This window comes from Mastomys coucha, unplaced genomic scaffold, assembly GCF_008632895.1.
Source record: "Mastomys coucha isolate ucsf_1 unplaced genomic scaffold, UCSF_Mcou_1 pScaffold5, whole genome shotgun sequence".
NCBI lineage: Eukaryota > Metazoa > Chordata > Mammalia > Rodentia > Muridae > Mastomys > Mastomys coucha.
The window spans coordinates 112,009,639-112,032,973 of NW_022196911.1; the positions used below are offsets into that span (position 1 = coordinate 112,009,639).

The 23,335-nt window shown below is 50.7% G+C and overlaps 2 protein-coding genes and 2 long non-coding RNA genes across 7 annotated transcripts; 2 read left to right on the forward strand and 2 right to left on the reverse strand.

The window, feature by feature from the left end:
* Positions 1-131: 131 nt before the first annotated feature.
* Positions 132-5,501, reverse strand: Mif4gd (MIF4G domain containing). Of its 2 annotated transcripts, none has more exons than XM_031354865.1 (6): positions 5,320-5,501; positions 4,454-4,585; positions 1,779-1,888; positions 1,467-1,622; positions 1,261-1,353; positions 132-827 (listed from the first exon to the last, which is right to left on the reverse strand). In XM_031354865.1, the coding sequence occupies exons 2-6, from the start codon at positions 4,533-4,535 to the stop codon at positions 600-602; spliced, it is 669 nt and encodes a 222-aa protein (XP_031210725.1). In that variant the 5' UTR covers positions 4,536-4,585; positions 5,320-5,501; the 3' UTR covers positions 132-599. The 2 variants fall into 2 exon arrangements, with proteins under 2 accessions (XP_031210725.1, XP_031210726.1); XM_031354866.1 differs by lacking the exon at positions 5,320-5,501 and adding an exon at positions 5,046-5,063.
* LOC116079128 lies at positions 5,089-8,416 on the forward strand. The gene is made up of 4 exons (XR_004113769.1): positions 5,089-5,457; positions 6,742-6,859; positions 7,238-7,459; positions 8,201-8,416. It is a non-coding gene; the product is annotated as an uncharacterized LOC116079128 (long non-coding RNA).
* On the reverse strand, positions 7,756-22,201 carry Slc25a19 (solute carrier family 25 member 19). 3 transcript variants are annotated; one of them, XM_031354862.1, is made up of 7 exons: positions 21,746-22,188; positions 17,268-17,437; positions 16,949-17,104; positions 14,697-14,867; positions 10,637-10,820; positions 9,389-9,519; positions 7,756-8,358 (listed from the first exon to the last, which is right to left on the reverse strand). In XM_031354862.1, the coding sequence occupies exons 2-7, from the start codon at positions 17,397-17,399 to the stop codon at positions 8,176-8,178; spliced, it is 957 nt and encodes a 318-aa protein (XP_031210722.1). In that variant the 5' UTR covers positions 17,400-17,437; positions 21,746-22,188; the 3' UTR covers positions 7,756-8,175. The 3 variants fall into 3 exon arrangements, with proteins under 3 accessions (XP_031210722.1, XP_031210720.1, XP_031210721.1); XM_031354860.1 differs by lacking the exon at positions 7,756-8,358 and having other exon boundaries at positions 9,185-9,519; positions 21,746-22,201; XM_031354861.1 differs by lacking the exon at positions 7,756-8,358 and having other exon boundaries at positions 9,185-9,519; positions 21,833-22,199.
* Positions 8,458-10,221, forward strand: LOC116079130. The gene is made up of 2 exons (XR_004113771.1): positions 8,458-8,538; positions 9,228-10,221. It is a non-coding gene; the product is annotated as an uncharacterized LOC116079130 (long non-coding RNA).
* Positions 22,202-23,335: the final 1,134 nt, after the last annotated feature.

Genomic DNA, 23,335 nt, shown 5'->3' on the forward strand with positions numbered 1-23,335 from the left:
CAATTCCTAGCAACCACATGGTAGCTCACAACCATCTGTAACGGGAATCCGATGCCCTCTTCTGGTGTGTCTGAAGACAGCTGCAGTGGACTCGTATAAATAAAAAATAAGTAAATCTTGAAAAAAAAAAGTTTGGTTTCAGAAAAGATTTATTAGAAAACCCCCATCCCAACTAGATGAGGCAGTCACTTGTGACTGGAGGAAGCAGGCTTATCTCCACAAAAGTCTCTATAAAATATATAAAACACCCTTTCTCTTTGTAACTTGCCCTGAACATCCCAAAGCACTCCACCAATGGCTCTAATTGCCCGTTTTACAGATGGGAAAACGAAGGCACCAAGGCTGTGTTGCACCAGTGGTTACACAGTTCAGTGTTTGTTAGTTGATTTTCCCTGCTGGGCCCAGATGGAAGGTGGTGGGAAGCTAACAGGGCTTGAAGGCAGAGGAAAACAGGACAGTCTTCAGCCAACTCTACAACTCCGAGTGAGGGAAGGGAAGAGGGCAGAACCGCAGCAGTCAGAAAAGTCTAGAAGGGACCAGGGCAAGGATTCTGGTGCCAGCTTGAAAGGAGGGTCACAGGAAGGCGGGTGGAGCCTAGCTTAGTCAGAAACCTCACTGTAGTAATACTTATGGGCAGCAGGAGTGGTCTTCCAGCCAGCTGCCCGGAACTCAATGATCTCCAGCAGCAGCAGCCGGGCCAGGGAGCTAAGGTCTATGGGGAGCAGGAAGCCATCCCGGATTAGGATAAAGAGCTCATCCATGCGCTGCCCATTCATCTTCTCCAGCTGCTCCCCAACCCGGTGCAGCTGCAGCACCAGGCAATCCACCTGCAGGGGCAGTGGGAAGGCCAGGTCAGCCGGAGGGAAGAGAAACATGGCATGGAGGTGTGGCAGCACCTCCATTCTGACACCTGGGGGCATGGCCCAAATCTTACCAGAAGGGACTTGTCCAGAACATTCTGACCAGGCTGAACTCCAAACCAGGCCAGCTTCCACAAACTGTTGCTTAACCCTCCCCTTGTGTATACCCCTGACTCTTAGCTGGTTTCTGGGCCATCTGTGCCCACAGCTGGCCACAGCATTTGCCATTCTGAGCACAAGGCTCCAGTAGTGGAGCCTTGGACTCCATGTGCTGGATAAATTCCAGCCACTGTAGTTTGTCTTGTGATGCCTACAGGCCTTGGCTGCCCCTGCTGGGCACCTGGCTGAGGAGCAGTGCCCTCCAAGGCTGGGCTCCACAGCCTTGTCAACGGTCACTCACCTCCTCTTCCCTGCTCAGACTCTCAGGCTGGGCCAGCTGGAAGAGACAGTCATAGACAGGGTTAACCAGGGCCATCATGGGCATGTTGTTCACCTGTGGGGAGAGCAAAGGCACCAGGGAAGCTGCATTGGTGACACTTGGGAGCCATCCAGCGTGGCCTTGGGACATAGGCCTTCACTGCTTCGAAGGTGACTTCCTTGCCTCACCCTCAGGTAGTCAAAGATGTTGCAGATAAAGGTGACATAGCAGACCCAGCCCTGCAGGGAGCATGCTCGAAGCTGCTCCCGGGCATCGTACTCTTTCTGCAGGCGGTTGAGGAGCCCACGGCGGAAGACACTCTGGCCTGCTTGCTTGCTCTCTGCCTGTGTGCCAGAAGAGAGGGTTGTAAGCAGGGCGCTGGCCACTACCTGCCCCAGCCTGTTTCTGTCTAGACACCCGTGTATCTTCTGCTGGCTAGCCTGTGCCTGACCCTGAGGTGGCATCCTCAAGGCAGCCTCCCTCTCTGCCAGCCCCCCAACCTGAATGATGGCGTAGCACATCCGCCCTGCTTCCTTGCTGAATACGCAGTCCTGCAGAGAATGGTCCACAATCACATTGGCTACTCTCTCCAAGTCCACAGCACCTGGATCTGGGCAAGAGACAGGAGGGGAGTCTACACCCGCCTGCTTAATCACACCTGCCTCCATCTGCTAAGGATCGAAGTGGGTTTTGTTTTTCTTTGAGAGAGGGTCTCACTATGTAGTAGCCTTGGCTAGCCCTGGCACACTATGTAGACCAGTCCTCAAACTCACAGAAATCCACCTGCCTCTGCAGCCTGAGTCCTGGGAATAAGTCAAGCACCACCACAACTGAGGACTGAGATAGCTGTAATAAATAGGGCATTCCCATCACATGCTTAAGACAGAAAAGGAGCCGGGCAGTGGTGGCACATGCCTTTAATCCCAGCACTTGGGGAGGCAGAGGCAGGAGGATTTCTGAGTTCGAGGCCAGCCTGGTCTACAGAGTGAGTTCCAGGACAGCTGGAGCTATACAGAGAAACCCTGTCTTGAAAACCAAAAGGAAAAAAAAAAAAAGAAATATCAAGACTGCCGGGCAGTGGTGGAGCACACCTTTAATCCCAGCACTTGGGAGGCAGAGGTGGGTGGATTTCTGAGTTCCAGGACAGCCAGGGCTATACAGGAGAAACCCTGTCTCGAAAAACAAAACAAAACAAAAAACAAAAAACAAAAAACAAAAAAAAAAGAGAAAGAAATGAAAGAAAGAAATATCAAGACATTAGGTATTTTCCTAAAGACAGAGTTCCAGATAGCGTAGGTTACATGTGACTGTGTCTCAAAATAAAGGACGTGGGTTGAGTGGTGAACACCTATAATCCTATGACCTGAGGGGTAGAGACATGCCAGCCTGGTCTACATAGCAAGTTCCAGGTCAGCCAGAGATAGTGAGATCCTGTCTTTAAAAAAAAAAACAAAAACAAAAAACAAAACAACAACAAAAAACCAAAGTTGAAGGTGTAAAGGGTGTAATTTAGGGAACATGCACTATGCTTACTATGTGTGGACCAAAGACTAGAGATAAAGCAACCAAACCAATAAAAATGTCTTCTCCAGAGATGGCTATAAGCAAGCCCAGGGCAGCTCACTGGACCCCAGGTAAAGCAGTGTCTCAGTGGTAAGAGCACTTGCTTTGCAGAGAACCCAGGTTTGATTCCCAGCTTCCAGGCTGGCCGTTCCCAGAAAGCTACAACTTCAGCTCCAGGGGCTCTGACACCCTCCTGTGCCTCCACAGGCACAGCATATGTGTGCTTCACAGGTGGACAAGTAGGTATACACATAAACAAACAAACAAAAGAGTATTTGTATTCTGCCAGGAATGGTGCAAACCTTTTATCCCAATATTTAGGCAGAAGAGGCAGGCCAATTTCTGAGTTGTAGGCCAGTCAGGGAGAAATCCTTGCCAATAAATAAATGAATGTAGGATTAGGAGGCTGCAGGAGACCAAAGTACAATCGTAGTTTCTCAGGCTACGCATCTTTTATTTTCTGGCACTGACTTGATGGGTGTACACTAACTGCCAAGACTTCACCAACATTTTTTTTTTTTTCCGAGACAGGGTTTCTCTGTATAGTTCTGGCTGTCCTGGAACTCATTCTGTAGACCAGGCTGGCCTCGAACTCAGATATCTGCCTGCCTCTGCCTCCTGAGTGCTGGGATTAAAGGCCTGCGCCGCCGCCACCACCACCCGGCCATTTTTTTTTTTTTTTTGAGATAGTCTTGTCTTGGTATTTAGCTCTAGCTGGCCAGAGCTCACCATGTAATTTTTTGGTTCATTCATGTCATATGTACAAATATTTTGCTTGCATCTATGTACGCACACCATGTGTTTGCTTGGTACGGGAGATCAGAGGATGGCATGGGATCCTGGGAACTGAGTTACCATGGTCTTGAGCCTCTCTGAGGTCTTCTGCAAATCAAGTGTTCTTTATGGTTTTCTGTTTTATCTGGATGACATCTCACTTTGTAGCCCCGGCTACCCTGCCTGGCCATCTCTCCTCCCACAGGCACTCTCAGTGTTGAGCAGTTTGGCCTTGAATTTGTGCTAATCCTCCTACCTCTGTAATCTGCTGGGATTACAGGCATGCACCATGTATGTGGCTTGTGTGTTCTCTAAACAGAGAGGCTCCAGACCTGAGCAGCTGTATGGAGACTTCTCCAAAGTGTTTAGCTTAGCACATGACAGCAATCACTAATTGTTCTGTCAAACTTCTGTCCTGAGTGTTACGACAGAGGGGCCAGGCAATTGCATTTCCCCTCTGCCAGGCTGATTCCCCAACCTCTGTCCATTCAAGGTGCTGACTGCACCAAATGCAAAGACATTAAAGAGAAAGCAGTGTTCTTTCACGGGTACTTAAAAGGCTTTATGATCTTAGAACTCTGTGATTCATTCTCCAGAATACTGGCTTAAATGTAGCGTGTCTTCACATCGAGAATTAGGTCTGACTGACTCACATTCAGAATTAGCCAAGGAACACCTGGACATTGCCTGGCTCTGGGCCTCGGCCCCCATCGCGGCTCGGACCCAAACATAATGTGTGGTCTGGGAACCTCACTGGCTCACCCAGGGGGACTTTCGTAGTGTGCTGGATAGTTTTATGTCAACTTGACACATATTAAGTGGTGGGTGGCAGGCTCACCTTTGAGCGCGGTCTTGAGCAGCTGCTGCGTCTCTGCATCAAAAGACTGGATTTTATACTCATCTCTACTGGCCTCACCCATGTCGGTATAGGCCCGGCAGGTTTTCACTGGCCTGAAACTAATGACAGCACCTGAGAAGCAAAGACGGTTGAGGCTTCAAGTGTGAATCACAAAGCTCTGGATTCTAGTCCTGAAGCCACAGGGCAGGGCAGACCAGGCCTTGGGACAGGCGGGACTGGGCTTTCTGTCGCATTCAGTGGTTGGCTGAGTGCCCACTAAACTTGGCTTCGCGTGGAGTACTCGGGTACCAAGTAGACACCTGCTGCTCAGCTGAAGGAAACCCAGGCTTCTGGGATCACATATGAGAAATGAAGCGGGAATCCACCTAAGGTCGCAGCAGGGTCGGGGCTATTAGCAGTCAGTATCAGGGTCAATCTAGGAGAGCAAATACTGAACTGGGTGTGTCAGACTCTCCCGAATCATCCAGCATGGAGGATGCTGGCTCAGTCCAAGCCGCAGATCCTGACACCAGCAGGGCTCCGAGCCCCTCTCTCCAAGCGTTAGCCAGTCCTCTCAGCCTACAGCGCTCACCCCTGCAGCCGTTGGGCGAGGGTTGGCCTGCGTGGGAGGGCGCCTGCGTCTGGGGCGCCGCGCGGCGCGCGCCTGGCGTGGCACGGCGCGACGGCTGAGCCCGTCTCGCTAGCGCCGCCTGCCGGCCACGGCCCGCCCTCACCTCCGCACCCCGCCGCCGCCCCGGCCGCTCCCTCGCTTGGCGCGGAGACGGATCTGCACCCTACAACCGCGACACCGTCACCGCCGCGCGCTGAAAGCTCACCGGCCCCTGTCCCCTTCCCACCCGGCGCACCTCCGCCTTGCTTCTGACCGCGGAAGCCTCAGAGCGCTGGACCGGACCTGCCCTGCGTTTCGCATGAAGTCGTTGGTCTTGCCGGGTCGCACCCCGCGTCGGGGTCACCATGTCCCTTGCCCGGCTCAGGTGAACTAGGTCAGAGACTCCCCGGCCGTGCGGCGTGGGCGGAGCCTCAGGAAGAAGGCGTGGCCTGCCCGGGAGGCGGGGCGTAGTCGTCGGGGTTTTGGCCGGTAACAGCGGAGGGCTAGGGCAGAGCCGCACCCTGGCAACTCCCTCTCCTGACACTCAGGGCAAAATAAGTTTTAAATCAAAGAGGCAGCCAAGAGAAAGGCCTGGGTCCTTCCGGGGGAGGGGTGGGGCGGTCGGGAGCATCACTGGTGCGCACAGGAGCCAAAGTTCGCGGCTGTTTTAAGAGTTGCCACAGCACCCAGGGTAAGAGATTCAAAAAAAGAACTCTGTGGCCGTACAAGAAGCTCCAGAGGGCAGGGTAATGAGGAGCACGGAATTTACTTCGATAAGACTTCATAAAAAGAAAAAAATTCAGACAGCCGACCCTGATCCTTCCAGGTTAAGATAAAGGAGAAACACGTTCTAAGTAAAGGAGGTGAACAACTCACAGGCTCCTGGAAGCCCCTCCCTTCTAAGGTGTAAAAGCATCGAGGATTGCCGAATTGCTCTCAAGCGAGCTAAGTGCACACCCGCGTAGAAGCAGCAGCGTGAGCTGGACTGCCCAGCACACTCTTGAGACTGCTCAGGTTAACCTGAAGAGGCTGGGACCAACTGAGCTGCCTGGAGGACTCTCCAGTCTCTTGGGCTGCCTGCAGACTGCACAGTGTGCTCCATGAGTCCAGCTTTCATGCTAGGCTGAGCTTTGAGCGATGCTGTTGTCTTTGAGTTATTTCTGCTCCTATAAGTAACCCCAAGGAACCTCACTGGCTCACCTCGATGGACTTTGGTAGTGTGCTGGTTAGTTTTATGTCAATTTGACACAAACTAAAGTCATTTGAGAGGAGGGAACCTCAACTAAGAAAATGCCTCCCTAAGATACTGGTGCAGGCAAGCCTGTGGAGCATTTTCGTAATTTGTGATTGATGGGGAAGGGCCCAGCCCGTTGTGGATGGTGCCATCCTTGGGCTGGTGGTCCAGGCTGAGCAAGCCAGTAACCAGCACCCCTCCATGACCTCTGCATCAGCTCCTGGCTCCAGGTTCCTACCCTGTTTGAGTTCCTATCCTGCCTTCCTTTGGAGATGAATAGTGATGTGGAAGTGTAAGCCACATAAAACCCTTTCCTCTCCCACTTGTTTTTTGGTCATGATGTTTATCACAGCAGTAGAAGCCCTAAGAAAGGTAATAAATATCCTTGCAATAGTCTGTAATCACCTCCTTCTCTGGTATATAAATTTATTCACATCTCTCCAGGAACAGGGTCACAAAAAACTCCTGCTGCTCCAAGCCCAGGAAGCCAACAGCCCACCCGTCTCAGAAGCCCTTCCAAGTGTCCCTGGGTCTTCAGAATCAAGAGCCAAGATCAGAAAAGGTTCAACCTTTTATATGGTGTTGGTGCATGCCTTTAATCCCAGCACTTGGGAGGCAGAGGCAGGTGGATTTCTGAGTTCTAGGCCAGCCTGGTTTACAGAGTGAGTTCCAGGACAGCCAGGGCTATACAGAGAAACCCTGTCTCAAAAAAACAAAAACAAAAAAACAAAAAAACAAAAAAAAGAAAGAAAAAAGAAAAGGTTCAACCACCATGGGAGGGCTACAGGGGACCACAGAGGCGAAAGTGGAACTGACAGGCAGGGCAGAGTCCCAGTTTCCATGATCAGGGTCATTCCCAGCAGGCATTATAATCCAAGTTATGGCAGGGGCTGGAATCCCACAAAGTCAAGAAATAATCTCCCCTCCCTTCCCTCTCTAGACCAGCCCCATTGCTAGGCTTGAGCATGGGAAAGACGACAGTCATGTGAGTCTTCTATCGTGCCTGTCATCTAGAGACCTATGTCTGACCCCTGGCTCTGCTAAGGGATGCCAACCACGTCTCACCAGGCTGTTGGATATCCCCATGCTGTGGGGCTGAGGCCCACCTGGGATCAGAGGATGTGAGTGTGCAGCAAGCATGCAGAGCTGATGATGGCCCTGGGTGAGTACCCAGCACCCCAGTGAGAGGGAGCCATTCTGTCTGCCGCTCAGCACATCCTCTTCACCTCCTGCCTCCTGCCTGGGAGCTGGCTCTGTCTCAGTTTCTTTCCTTCCTGTCGGAGCCTCACAGACATAAAGGTCTGGGCTTGGGAGTTCAGGAGCTACCCGCATATTAGGGCTCCCCCCCCCCGAGCTGACCAACATGGCTACCTCAGGGCTGTAAGCCAGAAAGGCCCCTCCCATCACCCTCCCCCAGCTGGGATGTGGTTCCTAAGCTACAGGAGTAACACAAGGAACTCGCCTTTTACTTTAATGTCTATTAAATAAGTTGGCAGGAGAAAGCAGACCAAATTGTGGAGGTTAGAATTGTGCAAAGAGCCCAGCTTCATCCATCTGCACCCCAGTGTGCTCCTACCAAGACCGGGAGCGATCTCCCCAAAGCCAGGACTGCATAAAAAGATGGCCAGTTCCTTCTGGGTCGGGCTGCTAGGAGGTGAGACGCACACAGCAGGCTCCTCCAGCACAGCTTTCTTTCTACAGGGCAAGCACTCCCTTCTCTCTTCCGTCTGCTCAGCAAAGGCCCTTGCCTTCTGCCTTCCTTCAGCTCTAGATGACCTCATGCTCACAGCAGCTGGCCCAGTAGGCCAGGCAGGCAGCGGCCATTGTTCAGTATGAGCTCAGAGCCGAGTGTGGCTGGGCCCTCCTTAGGCCTCACAACTATCTGTCTTCCTTCCTTATGCAGTGGAAGAGGTTACAGAAGAGCTCGTACCAGAAGAACATGAAGCCAGTGGAGAGCGAAGCCTTGATCAGGCTGGGGGTCAGGCCCTTGAAGAAGCCCCGGGTGCCTTCCTCCTCGAACACCTTCCGCATGAGGTCCAGGAGGCCCCTGTAGCTCCGCACCTGGGAAGGAAGGTGGAGGCTGAGGAGGAAGCAGTGTCTAAAACCAGGACTGCCCAGCACAAGGCAACTCCCAGTAACTGCTTTCGGGATGAACGGGGCCTGGATGTGCGGGTTCTTCTTTCTAGTTCATGCTGTAACTGAGGAGGGCCTGGGGCAGCAGCTAGAGAGCGTTCCTTCCTGGTAAGGAAGTACTTGACTGGTTTCCATGGTGCAGTAAGAGCTCTGGCCCATCTTGGAGTCTTCACCTCATTATCTTGTTCCCCTTGGGCAGCAGGTCTGAATAGGGCCATCACGAGATTATCCCTAACCTGTGCCCACCTCTAGCCTGGCCTATGTCCCCAAGCCCCTCCCTCTGTTATGCTCCAAGGACACTTGATGTTTGGACACCATCCAGCATCAAGTCCAAGTTCCAAGTCTGGCTCCCATTCAAGGCATTTCAACATTTAGCTCCCATTGGTCCTCCAGGAGTGCCCCCGCCTCCCTCTCCCTCCCTCCCCCCTTCTCTCCCTTCTCTCCCTCTCCCCCCCCTTCCTCCGTCCCTCCAGCTAGATCACACTAGTTTCCATCAGGAAAAGAGCCTCTGTCCTGGGCTCTTGCCAGTTCTCCCAATTTAAATTCAAATGCTCTCTTCAGGATGCCTTGGTAGATAGAAAAATAAGGTTACAAAATCTAGCATTGTGTAACCTTATTTTTAATTTTTTTTTTTCGAGACAGGGTTTCCATGTGTAGCACTGGGTGACCTAGAACTTGCTCTGTAGACTAGGCTGGCCTCAAAATTATTGATCTTCTTGCCTCTGTCTTCCAAGTGCTAGGATTAAAGGTGTGCACCACCACCACCAAGCTAACCTTGTTCTTGTAAAAATGTACAGGTGTGTTTATACAAAGAAATAAAGCTACAGAAGACCGGAGCAGGGACGGAAGACCAGAGCAGGGACAGAAGACCAGAGCAGGGACAGAAGACCGGAGCAGGGACGGGGTCACTACTGCCAGCTCCCTGTCCACTACGACCCAGCTGCCCAGGATGGCTTACCTGGCCAAAGGTAGATCGGGCATGTTCGAACCCGCCCACCTGCAGGCGCTTCTTGAAAAGGTCCAGGGGGTACGTAAGGGTCTTGCTGATGACTCCAGAGCCACAACCACAAAGCAGGTTTTTAAGGTTCCCTGAGCCAGAGACACCATGTTAAGAAGGGTGAGGGAAGACAACGTGACAGGGGAGGGGGAGAGGGGACTACTCAGGGTTTTAGGGCACCTGCTGCTCTTCCAGAGAAACCAAATTCTGTTCCCAGCACTGACATCAAGCAGCTCACAATGGCTTGTAACTACAACTCCAGGGGATCTTTTAGCCTCTTTGGGTACCCCTCCCCTACACACACACACACACATGAATAATAAACCAGGGCTGGAGAGGTGGTTCAGCAGTTAAGAGAACTGCCTGTTTTTCCAGAGGGCCTGGATTCCACTCCCAGCACCACATGGTGGCTCACAATTGCCAATAACTTCAGTTCTAGGGGATCCAAATACCTCTTCTTGCCTCCAAGGGCAAAGGCGCACACACACATAGTACAGACATACATGCAGACAGACAATACTCACATACATACTCCATCACAGAACGAAACCCCACAAGCATTCCTGCTTTTCAAAGGGAACCTGATCACTGCAGAGCCACACAGCCCCTGCAGCATTAATGACCACAGGCACATTAGCCAGCTCTGTAGCAAGGTCCACTGTGCTGTCATTCCCACCAGGAGGTACAGAGCCTGTGAGTCCCAAAATAAGAGTGGGAGCACTGTGCCCCTCCCCCTCCAAACAAGAACCACAGAAGTAAAAGTAAAATATAAAAATAAAAAAATGTGCCGGGCAGTGGTGATGCACGCCTTTAATCCCAGCACTTGGGAGGCAGAGACAGGTGGATTTCTGAGTTTGAGGCCAGCCTGGTCTACAGAGTGAGTTCCAGGACAGCCAAGGCTACACAGAGAAACCCTGTCAAAAAAAAAAAAAAATGCAATTTGTAAGTTGGGCTTCTGACAAAAAAAAAAAAAAAAAAAAAAAAAAAAAAAATGGACAGCAGGACCATTCACTGGAAGACCAGGGAGGTGTGGAAGAGCTGGAAGGGAGCTCCCTCTAAGCTCCAGGACTTGTTTGTTCTAGCTCTGCCACAGAACCAGCGGCTGACAATCAGGAAATGCACTGCCTTGACAGCTCCCAGAAGCTGTGGCCCAGGCTAGGCTGTGGCCCAGGCTAGGCTGTGGCCCAGGCTAGGCTGTGGGCATCTCACCTGTTTGCTTGCCGTCTGGTGGTACGAGCCAGTCATAGGCACGTTTCAGGGAGCGATAGCAGGAGAACTGCAGGCCCGCATAGGGGAAGATGGCGATCACCGTCGGAGTCAAGCCTTTGTAGAAGACGAAGGGGCCCTCGGTCCTATACATGGTCCGTATGGCCTCTCGCATATTGTTATAGATCTGCCCATGCACATGCACAGTGTGAGTGAACCTCGGGAGGCGGTTTCTGCCCAAGAACAGCCCAGATGCCTTTTTCTTATCTAAAACCTAGCTCCTTGCCTAGCTTTTCCTCTTCAGTCTAGAAAAACTAAAGATAAAAGTAAGGGGTGGGGGGCGTGGCCGGGTAGGGGCGTGGCGTGGTGTAATGCAGCAGCCCTAGCACTTGACCGGTGGAGGCCGGAGGATCAGGAGTTCAAGGCCAGCCTGGACTAAATGAGACCCTATCTCAAAACAAAACAATTCAAAAGCACAGCTGGGTGTGGTGACACACACCGTAGTCTAAGCATTTAGTAGACAGAGGCAGGAGGATCAAGCCTTTGAGGCCAGGGACAGGAGAGGTGGCTCAGTAATTAAAAGAACCTGCTGTTCTTCCAGGCCCAGTTCCCAGCACCGCTACAGCAGCTAACAACTGTCTATTAACTCCAGTTCCAGGGTACCCAACAACTGCTTCTGGCCTCTGTGAACACTGCATGGACACACACAGTGCATGGACATACATGTGGGCAAAATACCCATACACACAAAACCAAAGTCTTAAAACTGTTTGAGGCCAACTGGGCCTAGATGGTGGCACACTTTTAATCCTGCAACTCAAAAGGCAGAGAAACAGGTATATCTTTATGACTTCAAGACCAGTCTGATCTACATAGCAAGTTCTAGGCCAGCGAGGTCTATATAGCAAAACCGTGTCTCAATTAAAAAAAAAAAAAAAAAAAGGTGTGTGTGTGTGTGCAGGGGAGATGGCTCAGCAGTTAAGAGCACTGACTGCTCTTCCGAAGGTCCTGAGTTCAAATCCCAGCAACCACATCATGGCTCACAACCATCCATAATGAGATCTGACACCCTCTTTTGAAGACAGAGTATACTTAGATATAATAAATAAATCTTTAGACCGGAGCGAGCGGGGCCGTCCAGAGCGAGCAGAGGTCCTGAATTCAAATTCCCAGCAACCTCATGATGGCTCACAACCATCAGTACAGCTACAGTGTACTCATATATACATAAAATAAATAAGTAAATCTTAAAAAAAAAAAGAACTCAAGCTCAGCTTCAGCAATTTAGGGAGACCCTGCCTCCAAACTGAACAAAGCAAAAAAAAGGGTGTGGCTTTCTGACCACTTTCCTTCTAGAAGCTTCCATAATTGTTATTTTCTCATGAGCATATAAATAGATGTGCCCTGCACCCAAGAGAACAGACAAGAGCACCTTCTGCTCTTGGAGAGGACCAAGGTTCAGTGCCCAGGACTCAGAGCGGCTGGCTCTATGGGCTCCAGAGAGCCTCCACGACACACATAATGCATAGGCATAAAATACCCATACCCATAAAATAAAAGTACTTTAAAAGTACATGCCCTGTAGACTGCAGAGGGAGCCACCTGACCTCTGGAGGCCACTGTGCCAGGGCTCAAGTGAAAGCCACTAGCTACAAAGACCTGCCCAAGTCTCCCATGGATTTCATAAACAAGAACACCACAAAGAGTGGACAGTTCATTTCAAAATCCTTCCCAGTAAGGCAAGGAGCAGGGTGCAGACTGATGGGAAATGCCCCATAGGCTAGCATCAGGTTACTCTGAGTGGACGGCAGGGCACGCCAGGGGAAGCTGGCCTGTTTGAGAATTTGGTGACTCAGGACTTTTGTGTGAGTGACTGTTTCTCAGCTGTGCTGGGGCCCAGAATGATGCCCTGCAGTTATAGCAGGGGTGTCACTGATCCCCTACCTGATACAGTGCCACCTATTCCTTCCTATAATCTTTAACCAAAGGTCAGGAAGTACAGGACAAGCTGGGTTCTCATCCCCCACCGTCTCTCTAGCCCAGCATCACCACACAGCTGAGACCTACTCAACCCTTACCCCGTCTCTCCCCCAGGGCAGTCACCCCAACCCCCCAGTTCTCCAGTGAATTATCATATGCAGCTCTTTGGCTCTTCTGCCCCAATCCTGTCCACACTATTCCTACAGGACTTTGCATTTGCAACCAAAACATCATTAGAATGTTTTCCAATCGGAGTCTCCATCCTGAGTAACACAGAAGCCGAGCAAAACCAGAACCATTTCTAAACCAAATGTCCTCTCGCCACCAATGCAGCCATAGGATGGACAGACGAGAGACACCCTTACCGATATTTCTAAACGAACTTTTACAGCTTTGACTTTATGTGTGTGGGTGCTGTGCTAGCTGGCCTTATGTTCACTTGACATACAAACTAGAGTTGTCTGAGAGGAGCGAACCTCCATGGAGAACATGCATCCATGAGACAAGGCTATAGCGACTGATGGGGAGGCCCAGCCTGTTGTGGGTGAGGCCATCCCTGGTAGTCCTGGGTTCTATAAGAATAGCAGGCTGAGGGGGCTGGAGAGATGGCTCAACGGGTAAGAGCACTGACTGCTCTTCCAAAGGTTCTGAGTTCAAATCCCAGCAACTACATGGTGGCTCACAACCAACCGTAATGAGATCTGACGCCCTCTTCTGGTGTGTTTGAAGTCAGCTACTGTGTACTTATATAAATAAATAAATAAATAAATAAATAAATAAATAAATAAATAAAAGAATAGCGGGCTGAGCAAGTCAGCAGTAGCAAGCCAGCAAGCAGGCCCCCCATCCTGCCCATAACCTCCACATCAGTTCCTGCCTCTAGGTTCCTGCCCTGTGTGAGCTCCTATCCTGACTCCCTCTGATAATGAATGGTAATGTGGAAGTATAAGATGAATAAGCCCTTTCTGCCACAACTTGTGCTTGCTCACGGAGTTTCACTGCAGCAACAGAAGGCCAGAGACAGGATTTTTGTCTCAAGGTATGTCCGTCTCACGTGCAGGACCTGCGGAGGCCAGAACGTGGCTTTGGATCCCCAGAGACTAGGGCTGCAGGTGTTTGTGAGATGCCTGAAGGTGCTGGGATTGAACTTGGGCCTCTAGAAGAGCAGCCAGTGCTCTAAGCCACTAAGTCACTTCTGCAGCCACTATGCTTAGTTCTTCTGTGTGGGCCTGGGCACATTTTGTACACATGTGGTGGTCAAATGACAAAAGCAACAAGATTCTCCACCAGGATGGCCAGCGCCCTCCTCCAGCTGGGAGCTGAGGTGAGCTCTTTCTCCTCCAGCCGGGAGCCGAGATGAGCCCCTTCTCCTCCAGCTGGGAGCGGAGGTGAGCACCTTCTCCTCCAGCCGGGAGTTGAGGTGAGCTCTTTCTCCTCCAGCTGGGAGCCGAGATGAGCCCATTCTCCTCCAGCTGGGAGCCAAGATGAGCCCCTTCTCCTCCGGCCGGGAGCGGAGGTAAGCCCCTTCTCCTCCAGCCGGGAGCCGAGGTGAGCCCCTTCTCCTCCAGCCGGGTGTCGAGGTGAGCCCTTTCTCCCCTAAGTTGCTTTTGTCAGAGTATTTGGTCACAGCATGAGGAAATGTCCCTAAGACAAAAGGCTTGGCCCGATGCTGTCAGTAAGTTCTTCCTAGACACTGACTCAGCCACACCATGTTCTTCAACCCTGAGGACAGTACGGCCTTCTCCTCAGTCCCCAGACGCCTGCCTCCACACGGCTCTGCCTCCACACGGCCCTGCCTCCACACGGCCTGCTGCTGGACACCAGACACCTGCCTCCACACGGCCCTGCCTTCACACGGCCCGCTGCTGGACACTTGTTTTGCTCCTGCAGGCTGTATCTCCCTGGAAGGCTACGAGCTAAGGGGAAAACGGACCCCTGCGAGTGTGGGTTATTTACAAGCCATATAAACCAGCTTCTGTGCTGAGAAGGCAAGGTGCCCCAGCTTTGCCTCCTAAAAGGACAGGGGCCCCAACTCCTGAGCTCTCCTCGGCTAGGCTCCCCTCATCTGCTCCGGATTGCTCACCTTGGGCTCACCCTGAGCTGCAAGGCGGGTGCGCAGGACATCCACAGGGTGCACGGTGAGGGTGGCTGTACCAGCAGACAGGCCACCACACACAAAGTGTGCCGAGAACTGGTGGCTTTGATACAGGTTGGCTTGGTAAAGCAGTTCAGTCAGTTCTTCAAAGGTCAAAAACTGCAAAAGGAAGTGGGAAGCCACTGAGGACATGAGGAAACAGTCTGCGGGAAGGAGAAGAGCCGCACCAGTCTCTGGACTTTACCTTGTGGGCACAGCAGAGATGATGCACTTCCTACCACTTGAGTAAAGCCAAGTGTCCAGACTAAGAAAGGGAGCTGGGAAGATGGCTCAGCACTAAGAGCAGAATTCAGTTCCTAGCACCCACACCTGGAAGCTCACCGCTACCTGTACCTCTTGCCCCAGAGGATCTAATGTCTCTGGAGGCACCAGCTCTCACATAGACACCCCCCACCCACATACATATAACTGAAAAATATCTAAAAATGAAAGAAAGGGAAGAAATGGATCAGCCTAGGGTGTGGTTCAGTGGGAGGTCACTTGCCAACACAGGCTCTGAGTAGCAATCATACACACAAGAGCAAACAACAACAACAGCTTACTTGGTAAAGTATTTGAGCTCCAGCACCCACATATAAAGCAGGGTGCCACCATACATGCCTGCAATTCCAGAGCTAGTGGTGGTAGAGATAGAGGCAGAGGGATCCATATGGCTTGCTGGTCTACCAGTCTAACCAATTCAGTGAGCTCCAGGGTTAGGGAGAAGCCGTTTCAAACAATACAGCAGATAGCTGGGCATGGCAGTGCAGGACACTAACCCCAGCACTCGGGAGGCAGAGGCAGGACGTTTGAGGCCATCCTGGTCTACAAAGTGAGTTCCAGGACAGTCAGGGCTACACAGAGAAACCCTGTCTCGAAAAACCAAAAAAAAAAAAAAAACAAAAAACAAAAAACAAAAAAAGATGTCCAGACCCTGGCTCCATGAGGAGGTCCTGCCCCTTCTCTTGTTAGTTAGACCCCGGCTCCATGAGGAGGTCCTGCCCCTTCTCTTGTTAGTTAGACCCTGGCTCCATGAGGAGGTCCTGCCTCTTCTCTTGTTAGTTAGACCCCGGCTCCATGAGGAGGTCCTGCCCCTTCTCTTGTTATTTACTCAGTGGCTTTGCTTTGTGCAAGTCATGCACCGCCTTAGCTCCATGCTCCTCCATTACACTGGCTGCCTGTCTGTCATCTTCCTGTGAATGACACCCTCAGGCACAGCCTTCACTTCTGTAGAAGACAGAGACAATCAGATCTACCTCACAGGATGACTGTGATGGGTCAGGCCCACGGGCTGCAGTGACATTACTGTTGTTCCTGCCAAAGCTTCCCATGGACACCTTGACATACAACAGTGCTCAGTTAGAGCATGGAGCGTCAGAAGTGACAAGCTGTGTGCTCTTCACCCCACCATGAACAGTCAGGGGCATGGCAGCTGTCCGGCCAACCTTGTGGCACCTGCTGTGTTCTTGTCATTTCCCAGTGAGCCAAGTGAAGTGGCTGGAGAAGGGGCTATTTCCAAAAAACGAATGAGTCAGTGGGTAAAGGTGCTTGCGGCTAAGCCTGATGGCCTGAATTTGAACCCCTGGGCCCTAACCAGGCACAGTGCTGAATGCCTTTCATTCTAGAACTTGGCAGGCAGAGGCAGATAGATCTCTTTGAGCTGTAGGCTAGCCTGTTCTACAGAGTTCTAGAATACACAGGGCTACATAGAGAGAACCTGTCTCAAACTAAACAAACAAAAAAACAAACCCCCAGTAACCCCAAGGATCTGCTCTGCTACAGCCTTCTCTTCTGGAGAATCAGAAAGACAATAGAATCCTGTCACAGGATGAAGGAGACAGAAGGACAGAAGGAGAAACTGACTCCTGTAAACTGCCCTCTGACCTTGATACCCTGGCAGGAATTGTTTAGCAAGCATGCCTCCCGCTTCGCCACTGAAGAAATAAACAAAAAGTAATCTGAAACTGAAAGAAGAAAAATGGAGTGCCAGTGAGTACCACTTGGGACAGGGTCAGGAGGGGGGAGCGAGCAGGACGTGGGGAGAGGAGGCCTAAGGTGTATCTAACTGAGAAGGTCCTCGGGTGGTTAGAGCAGGTGGGGACTGCCATCAAAAGCAATATCCTGACTTGCCTCACCCTTTCTCTGCTCCATGGAGCAAGGCGACCCCAAGACCAGCTCATGATAGGTTCCCTGATACCCACTTGGACAGCTCCGTAGCCTATGGACAGAAGCTGGGCTGGAACATGGCCTTTCCAGAATGCTCTTGGGCCTTCCTCTTGCAGAATCTGTTTGGCCGCCTGGAAGATTCCATGGTATTTGGCATTGGGGTCAGTTGGACAGAGGCGTTCAATCTGGAGCTAGGGATTAAAGTGTAAAAGGTCAGGGAATAAGGTAACTGACAAGGGGAGAATTGAAGGAAAAGAAATACTTCACCTTGGCAGAACTAGAGGTTTAGGAACTGCCTTTGCTGGCACCAACCCCGCCCCCGAGCCCATTACGAGGAATAGCGGGAAAGGGTACCTGGAAGCGAATCTTGATGACGTCCAAAGGGCTGATCAGGGCACGGGTGACAAATCCTGACACTGATCCCGCCACCGCCACCTCCAACTTGGAGTTACTCCTAGCTTCTGCTTTGGCATCGTAGCCAACCATCCCTGCCTCTGCTCCGTCCAACGTCCATGAGTATCAGGCTAAGTGTAAAAGCCACAAAGTAAAGATAATGTCCTTAGGGCCTCTTCTTGGGTGACAACGCCTTACAGCAGCCCTCCCTTCCCAGCCCTACTCCTTGTGGGATGCTGCTCTGTGTAGCCCTGGCTGTCCTGGAACTCACTCTGGAGACCAGGCTGGCCTCGAACTCAGAAACCCGCATGCCTCAGCCTCCCAAGTGCTGGGATTAAAGGCGTGCGCCACCACTGCCTGGCCGCGGGGTGCTGCTGCTTGTGCTCCCATGATTAGAATGTAAGTCTGTGGAACAGGGCAGTGGCGGCACACACCTTTAGTCTCAGCACTTGGGAAGCAGAGACAGTTGGATCTCTGTGTTTAATGCTAGCCCGGTCTACAGAGCAAGTTCCAGAAATGACTAGGACTGTACAGAGCAACCCTGTCTCAAAAACAAAAACAAAAACCAACCCCCCTCCCTTCCATTCCACCCTCCCCTCCAACCCCATGCAAGCCTACATGGCCTTTATTTAAACATTGTACCTTCCACATCCAGTAACAGAAAAGATCAATCATAAACCAGGGGTGGTGGCTCAGTTAAAAACACTTGCTGCTTAATCAAGGATGCTAGAATTCAGATCCCAGGGTCCACATAGTTCAAACGCCTGTTAACTCTAGGTCCATGAGATCCAGCGCCCTCTTCTCGCCTCTAAGGGTTCCTGCATATATGTGCATGCAGGGACTGACACACCCACATCCGCAACACACATACATAGTAACACATATTAACACTTATCAACATACACACATTAAAAATAAAACTCCAGTGTGGGCTGGAGGGCTGGCCTAGAGATTAAGAACACTTGTTAGTCTTGCAGAGGACCTAGTTTGATTCCCAGCACCCACACTGCAGCCCACAAACACCCTTAACTCCAATCCTGGGCCATCCTATACCTCTTCTGACCTCCACAGGCACCAAGCATGCAGACGGTGTGCATACGTACATGAATGTGAGCAAAACATTCAGATGCATGAAATAAATGAATCTAAATTGTTTTATTAAATTAAAAATATAATTCTAGTCAAGCTACCACTATCCAAAGTCACTACCAAGTGCCTTCTTCATGTTTCCTTCAACTGTAATCCCACCCAACACCTGAGACAGAGGCAGGAGGATTACTGCAAATTCCAGGCCAGCAACAGCTAATATAGCAAAAAGGCCCTCTTGAGGTGTTCTGAATGAAAATGGCACCCATAGGCCCATAGTAAGGTACACTGTTGGGAGGTGTGTGCCCCGAAGGATAGGTGTGGCCTTGTTGGAGAAAATGTGTCACTTAGGGTGGGCTTTGATGTTTCAGAAGCTCAAGCCAAGCCCAGTGTCTGTCTGTCTGTCTGTCTGTCTGTCTGTCTGTCTCTGTCTGTCTTTCTCTTTTCCTGATTCCTGCTCATGCAGATGTAGAACTCTTGGCTCCTTCTCCAGCACCCTGTCTACATACCCCACCATGCTTCCCACTATGATGACAATGGACTAGACCTCTGACCTGTAAGCCAGCCCCCATTTAAATGCTTTTCTTTATAATGTTGTGAGACCCAGCACATGCCTTGAATCACCACCACCCCTTACACACACACACACACACACACACACACACACACACACACTGGAGAGGCAGAGGCAGGTGGATCTGAGTTCCAGGGCAACCAGGGCTACATGGAGAAATCATGACTTGAAAAACAAAACTTTTTCACAAAAACTTTTTGAAAACAAAAAGTTGCTGTGGTCACGTGTCGCTTCACAGTGAAGAACTTTAACTAGGGCATCCCCAAAACAAAAGTGACAAACAAAACACCTAAAAGACAAGTCTCAGAAAGACCAAATTAACCACAGCTGGGACAAGGAGGTGACCAGGAGGTCAGGTCACTCGGTTCCCCTCCTTCTCTCATCCACATTGGAACCCTTCCAGAAGGTTCTCTTGGGAGAGTCAGTCGGGTTAAACCAGGGCAGAGGACTAAGTCACTGAACCCTCTTAGAGGTGACGGCTGCTCAGTCGTCCTTCATGGTCTCAAGTTTCCTGCAGTCTAGGAGGGAAAGAAGAGAAAGCAGAGAAGCAGGCGTCCCGGCTCGTTGTCCACAGAAGCCAGGAAGCTAGAGCCTGCCTATAAGCCCAGCCAGGAACTGCACCCTTCAAGCCAAACTCGAGGTGGGAGAGGCTGCTGGGTTCGGATGTCTAGAAACGAGCAGTTCTGCATTGCTGGAGACAGGTCCAGGAGACTGGGTTTTAACTCCTAGGGAGGCTGAGGCGGAAGGACCAAGTGGGAGGGCCAGCCTGGACTACACAGTGCGAAAGGCTGTCTTAACACAAAGGCTAAAAAGGAAAGTCCTGACTCACACCTGTAACCTAGCACACAGGAGGCAAAGGCAAGATGTCCGGGAGCCAGCCTGGGCTATATAAGACCTCAAACCAAGAAATTCAGAAATTCAGACATAAAGCAAAATGCTAGCCAAGCATGTACAAGAGCATCAAAAGGGGAGAGTGTGTTTGATCATGGTAGAACTCAGGATAGAGTCCTTTTATGCACAAAGCCCTGCGTTTATAAACCCATTGTCACAAAAAAAGAAAAGCCTGTATGCATAGAGATGGCTTTAGCAGGGGAGGGGACCCGCTGCCAAGCCGGAAGACCTGAGAGCCATCCCTGAGACCCACATGATGAAAGAACAGAATTGGCTCCAGAAAGCTATCTCTGACCTTTACATGCTCCGTGTGATATGTGTATGACTTTATGCACACACACACACACCACCAAATAAATAAATGTAAAGGAAATAAAACTGGTGTTCAAGTTCTGGCTCTCCCATAAACCACAGGCAGCTTTTAAAACATCAGCTCCAGGGCTGGAGTGATGGCTCAGTGGTTAAGAGAACTGGCCACTGCTCTTTTGCTGTTATTGTTGTTTTTTGTTTTTTGTTTTTCCGAGACAGGGTTTCTCTGTGTAGCCCTGGCTATCCTAGAACTCACTCTGTAGACCAAGCCAGCCTCGAACTTAGAGACCCACCTGTCTCTGGGTTGTTACCTCAGTGCTGGGACTAAAGGTGTGTGCTACCCCAGGCTCTGGCTGCTGCTCTGAGGACCTAGGTTTGATTCCCAGTACCCACAAGAAGGCTCACGGCAGTCATTCCAGTCTCTGGAGATCTGAGACTTTCTGGCAGTCTCCTGCCCCAGACATGCATGTGGTGATATACATGCAGGCAGAACGTTCATTCACAGAAAAATAAAAGTAAAAATACTTTTAAATGAAATAAGTACCAACTCAGCTTTCCCTTGTAAGTGTCTGGCTCAAACTGCTCATCAAATTAAGTGACGAAGACCATAAGTCATACACACCTAAAAAGCTTTCAAAATGTTTGTCTTCCAGAAAACTACAAAAACACAGACATTCGAGAGGGTTTCTCTGTGTAGCCTTGGCTGTCCTGGAACTCGCTCTGTAGACCAAGCTGGCCTCGAACTCAGAAATCCGCCTGCCTCTGCCTCCCAAGTGCTGGGATTAAAGGAGTGTGCCACCACCGCCCGGCAAACAGACATTTTTAAAACCCGGGCTAGGAAAGCATTACATTTGGTAACGTGCCCTGTTTTCAGTCTCCAAAAACCAGCAAGACAGTGTAGTAATCCCAGCACTTGGGAAGTTGGAGGCAGGAGGACAAAGAGTTCAAGGTCACCCTTAATAACATAACAAGTTCCAGTCTAGCCTGGGTTACACAGTGTCGAACCAGTAACAAAATAAAGGGAAAAATTAATCTCCTATTTACTCAAAAATCTTTGTGCACTAAATAGTCTTAATATCTAAACAGATAAAAATGTTTTATAATATAAATAAATATAAATGCAGGATTGAGACAGCGAAGCTGCTGACCTGAGTGGCAGTGATGGGGTGCAAGCGAGTTTTTTCATCCTGCCCCGTTTCTACCTCAGACTCCACTGTCGGGGGGGTTGGAGGGGACAGGTGTCCTTCGGTGACTAACCGAGAGGCCATGTGATCTGTTGAGGAGCTCTGCAGACAGCCCCGCGTGAGTACACAGTCCAAGCGTACCGGGGGTGGGGTGAGGTGGGGAGGGCTTCTCCGTGAGTCCGGGGCAGTGGACACCCCATGTGCAAATGCCTACGATGGTGGTGGTGGGAGGGATTCGCCTTCCCAGCCTCTGAAGATGCTCCTGGGGTCAGGTGTGCCACGTGATGTCCGTCCCCGCTCCACGTGGCTACCTGCCCTTCTGTGTGCCGCACACGGAGTGGGGGTACCGGCCCCCGAGAGTACCAGGAAGAGAGCAAAGCCAGAGGTCCACTCACCTGACACTTCAGGCTCGGCCGGGCTCCTCAAGCTCAGTTCTCCCTCCCTCTCAGTGTAGCCCAACAGCAAAACTTAACTGCACTTGCCAGTAACTGACGGGCTGCTGGACCAATCACCGCGCAGTTTCTGGCCGCCTCTGGACGAATCCTTGTACATCGGAGGGCCCATCCAATGTCGCCGTCGAGGTGCTGCTGGGTAATGTAGTCTTCCGCTTCCCTCCCCGCTGAGAAGCAGTAAAGAGACTCCTGGGAGGTGTAGTCCTATAGCGCGTACGCGTGCGCATTCCTGACGTCGTAAAAGAGCGGATGGCGAAGCTGGCTTTTACGACTTTCTAGGCGGCCTCTCCTCATTGGCGCGATCCTCTGAAGTCCGCGCCGCGGTAGAGTGTTGGAGCTCGCTGAACTTGAGCCTTTTTACTTTTTACTTCTTTTGCAAATGAATGTAGTTTTAGAACTCATATCATCTAAATTTGGAAAAGATGGCGGGAAGCCTGGTATTATTAGCCTGGAGGACTGGAGTTGGGTCGAGGTTAGATGGGTTTTTGGATAAGAACCTTTTAAGGGGTTGTACCCCCGAGGAAACTTAACATCGGAAGGACGATAAGTAGTTCATCGTCACCCCCTGCTACAGAGTTCAAGGCCAGCAGCCTAAGCTACGTGAGACCCTGTCCCCTAAAACAAACAAAAAGTTTATCTGAACTGAGATCTAAGTCATTTGCTGCAATTTCTTAATGTATCATTACTTTCATGTTTTTAAATCTATGGTTTACTTGTTACAGTTTACAAGTTTGTTTGTTTGCTTGCTTGGTTTGGTTTGGTTTTTTGGTTTTTCCAAACAGGATTTCTCTGTGTAGCCCTGGCTGTCCTGGAACTCACGCTGTAGACCAGGCTGGCCTAGAACTCAGAAATCCGCCTGCCTCTGACTCCGAAGTGCTGGGATTAAAGGCGTAGGCCACCACTGCCTGGCTTCTTGCTGACTTCTTACTGAGAGCAAATTGCTGGGGGCCAGTTCCCCTCCCCCAGGGCAGCTCAGCTGGGAGGGGCCAAACCTAGTGGTTCAAGACCATGGAGACATTATTCACTCCTGGGAGGCGGGGGAAGTCCAGAAGAACTCTTGAGTGGTCTGTCTCCGCGGTGATGAGCTCACAGAAGCTTCACTTCCCCAAGGTGACGGGAACTGTTATTTTTTTTAATTTTTTTATTTTTTTGGTTTATCTTTTCACATGACTGGCTTTACTAAATATATTGAACTTAAATGACCAGATTGCAAATATGCAAAAGTCAGAACTGGGGAACAAGCCCAAGAATCCTGGCACCTGTTCGGGTGATGCGTGTGTGTGTGTGTGTGTGTGTGTGTGTGTGTGTGTGTGTGTGTGTGTGTGTACAGGGCTCACACATACTGAGTGAAGACAGCGGAGTCAAGCTGTACATACATGCAAACAACTACTCCAACAGAGGTGGAAAAGGAGACAAACACACCTGAGACAAATGGTAATAGTCCATCTGCTGAAACAACATCTAAATTAGGGATTGGGGCAACATCCCTAGGATACTGTGGAAGGAGAGAACTGATTCTTTTTTTTTTTTTTT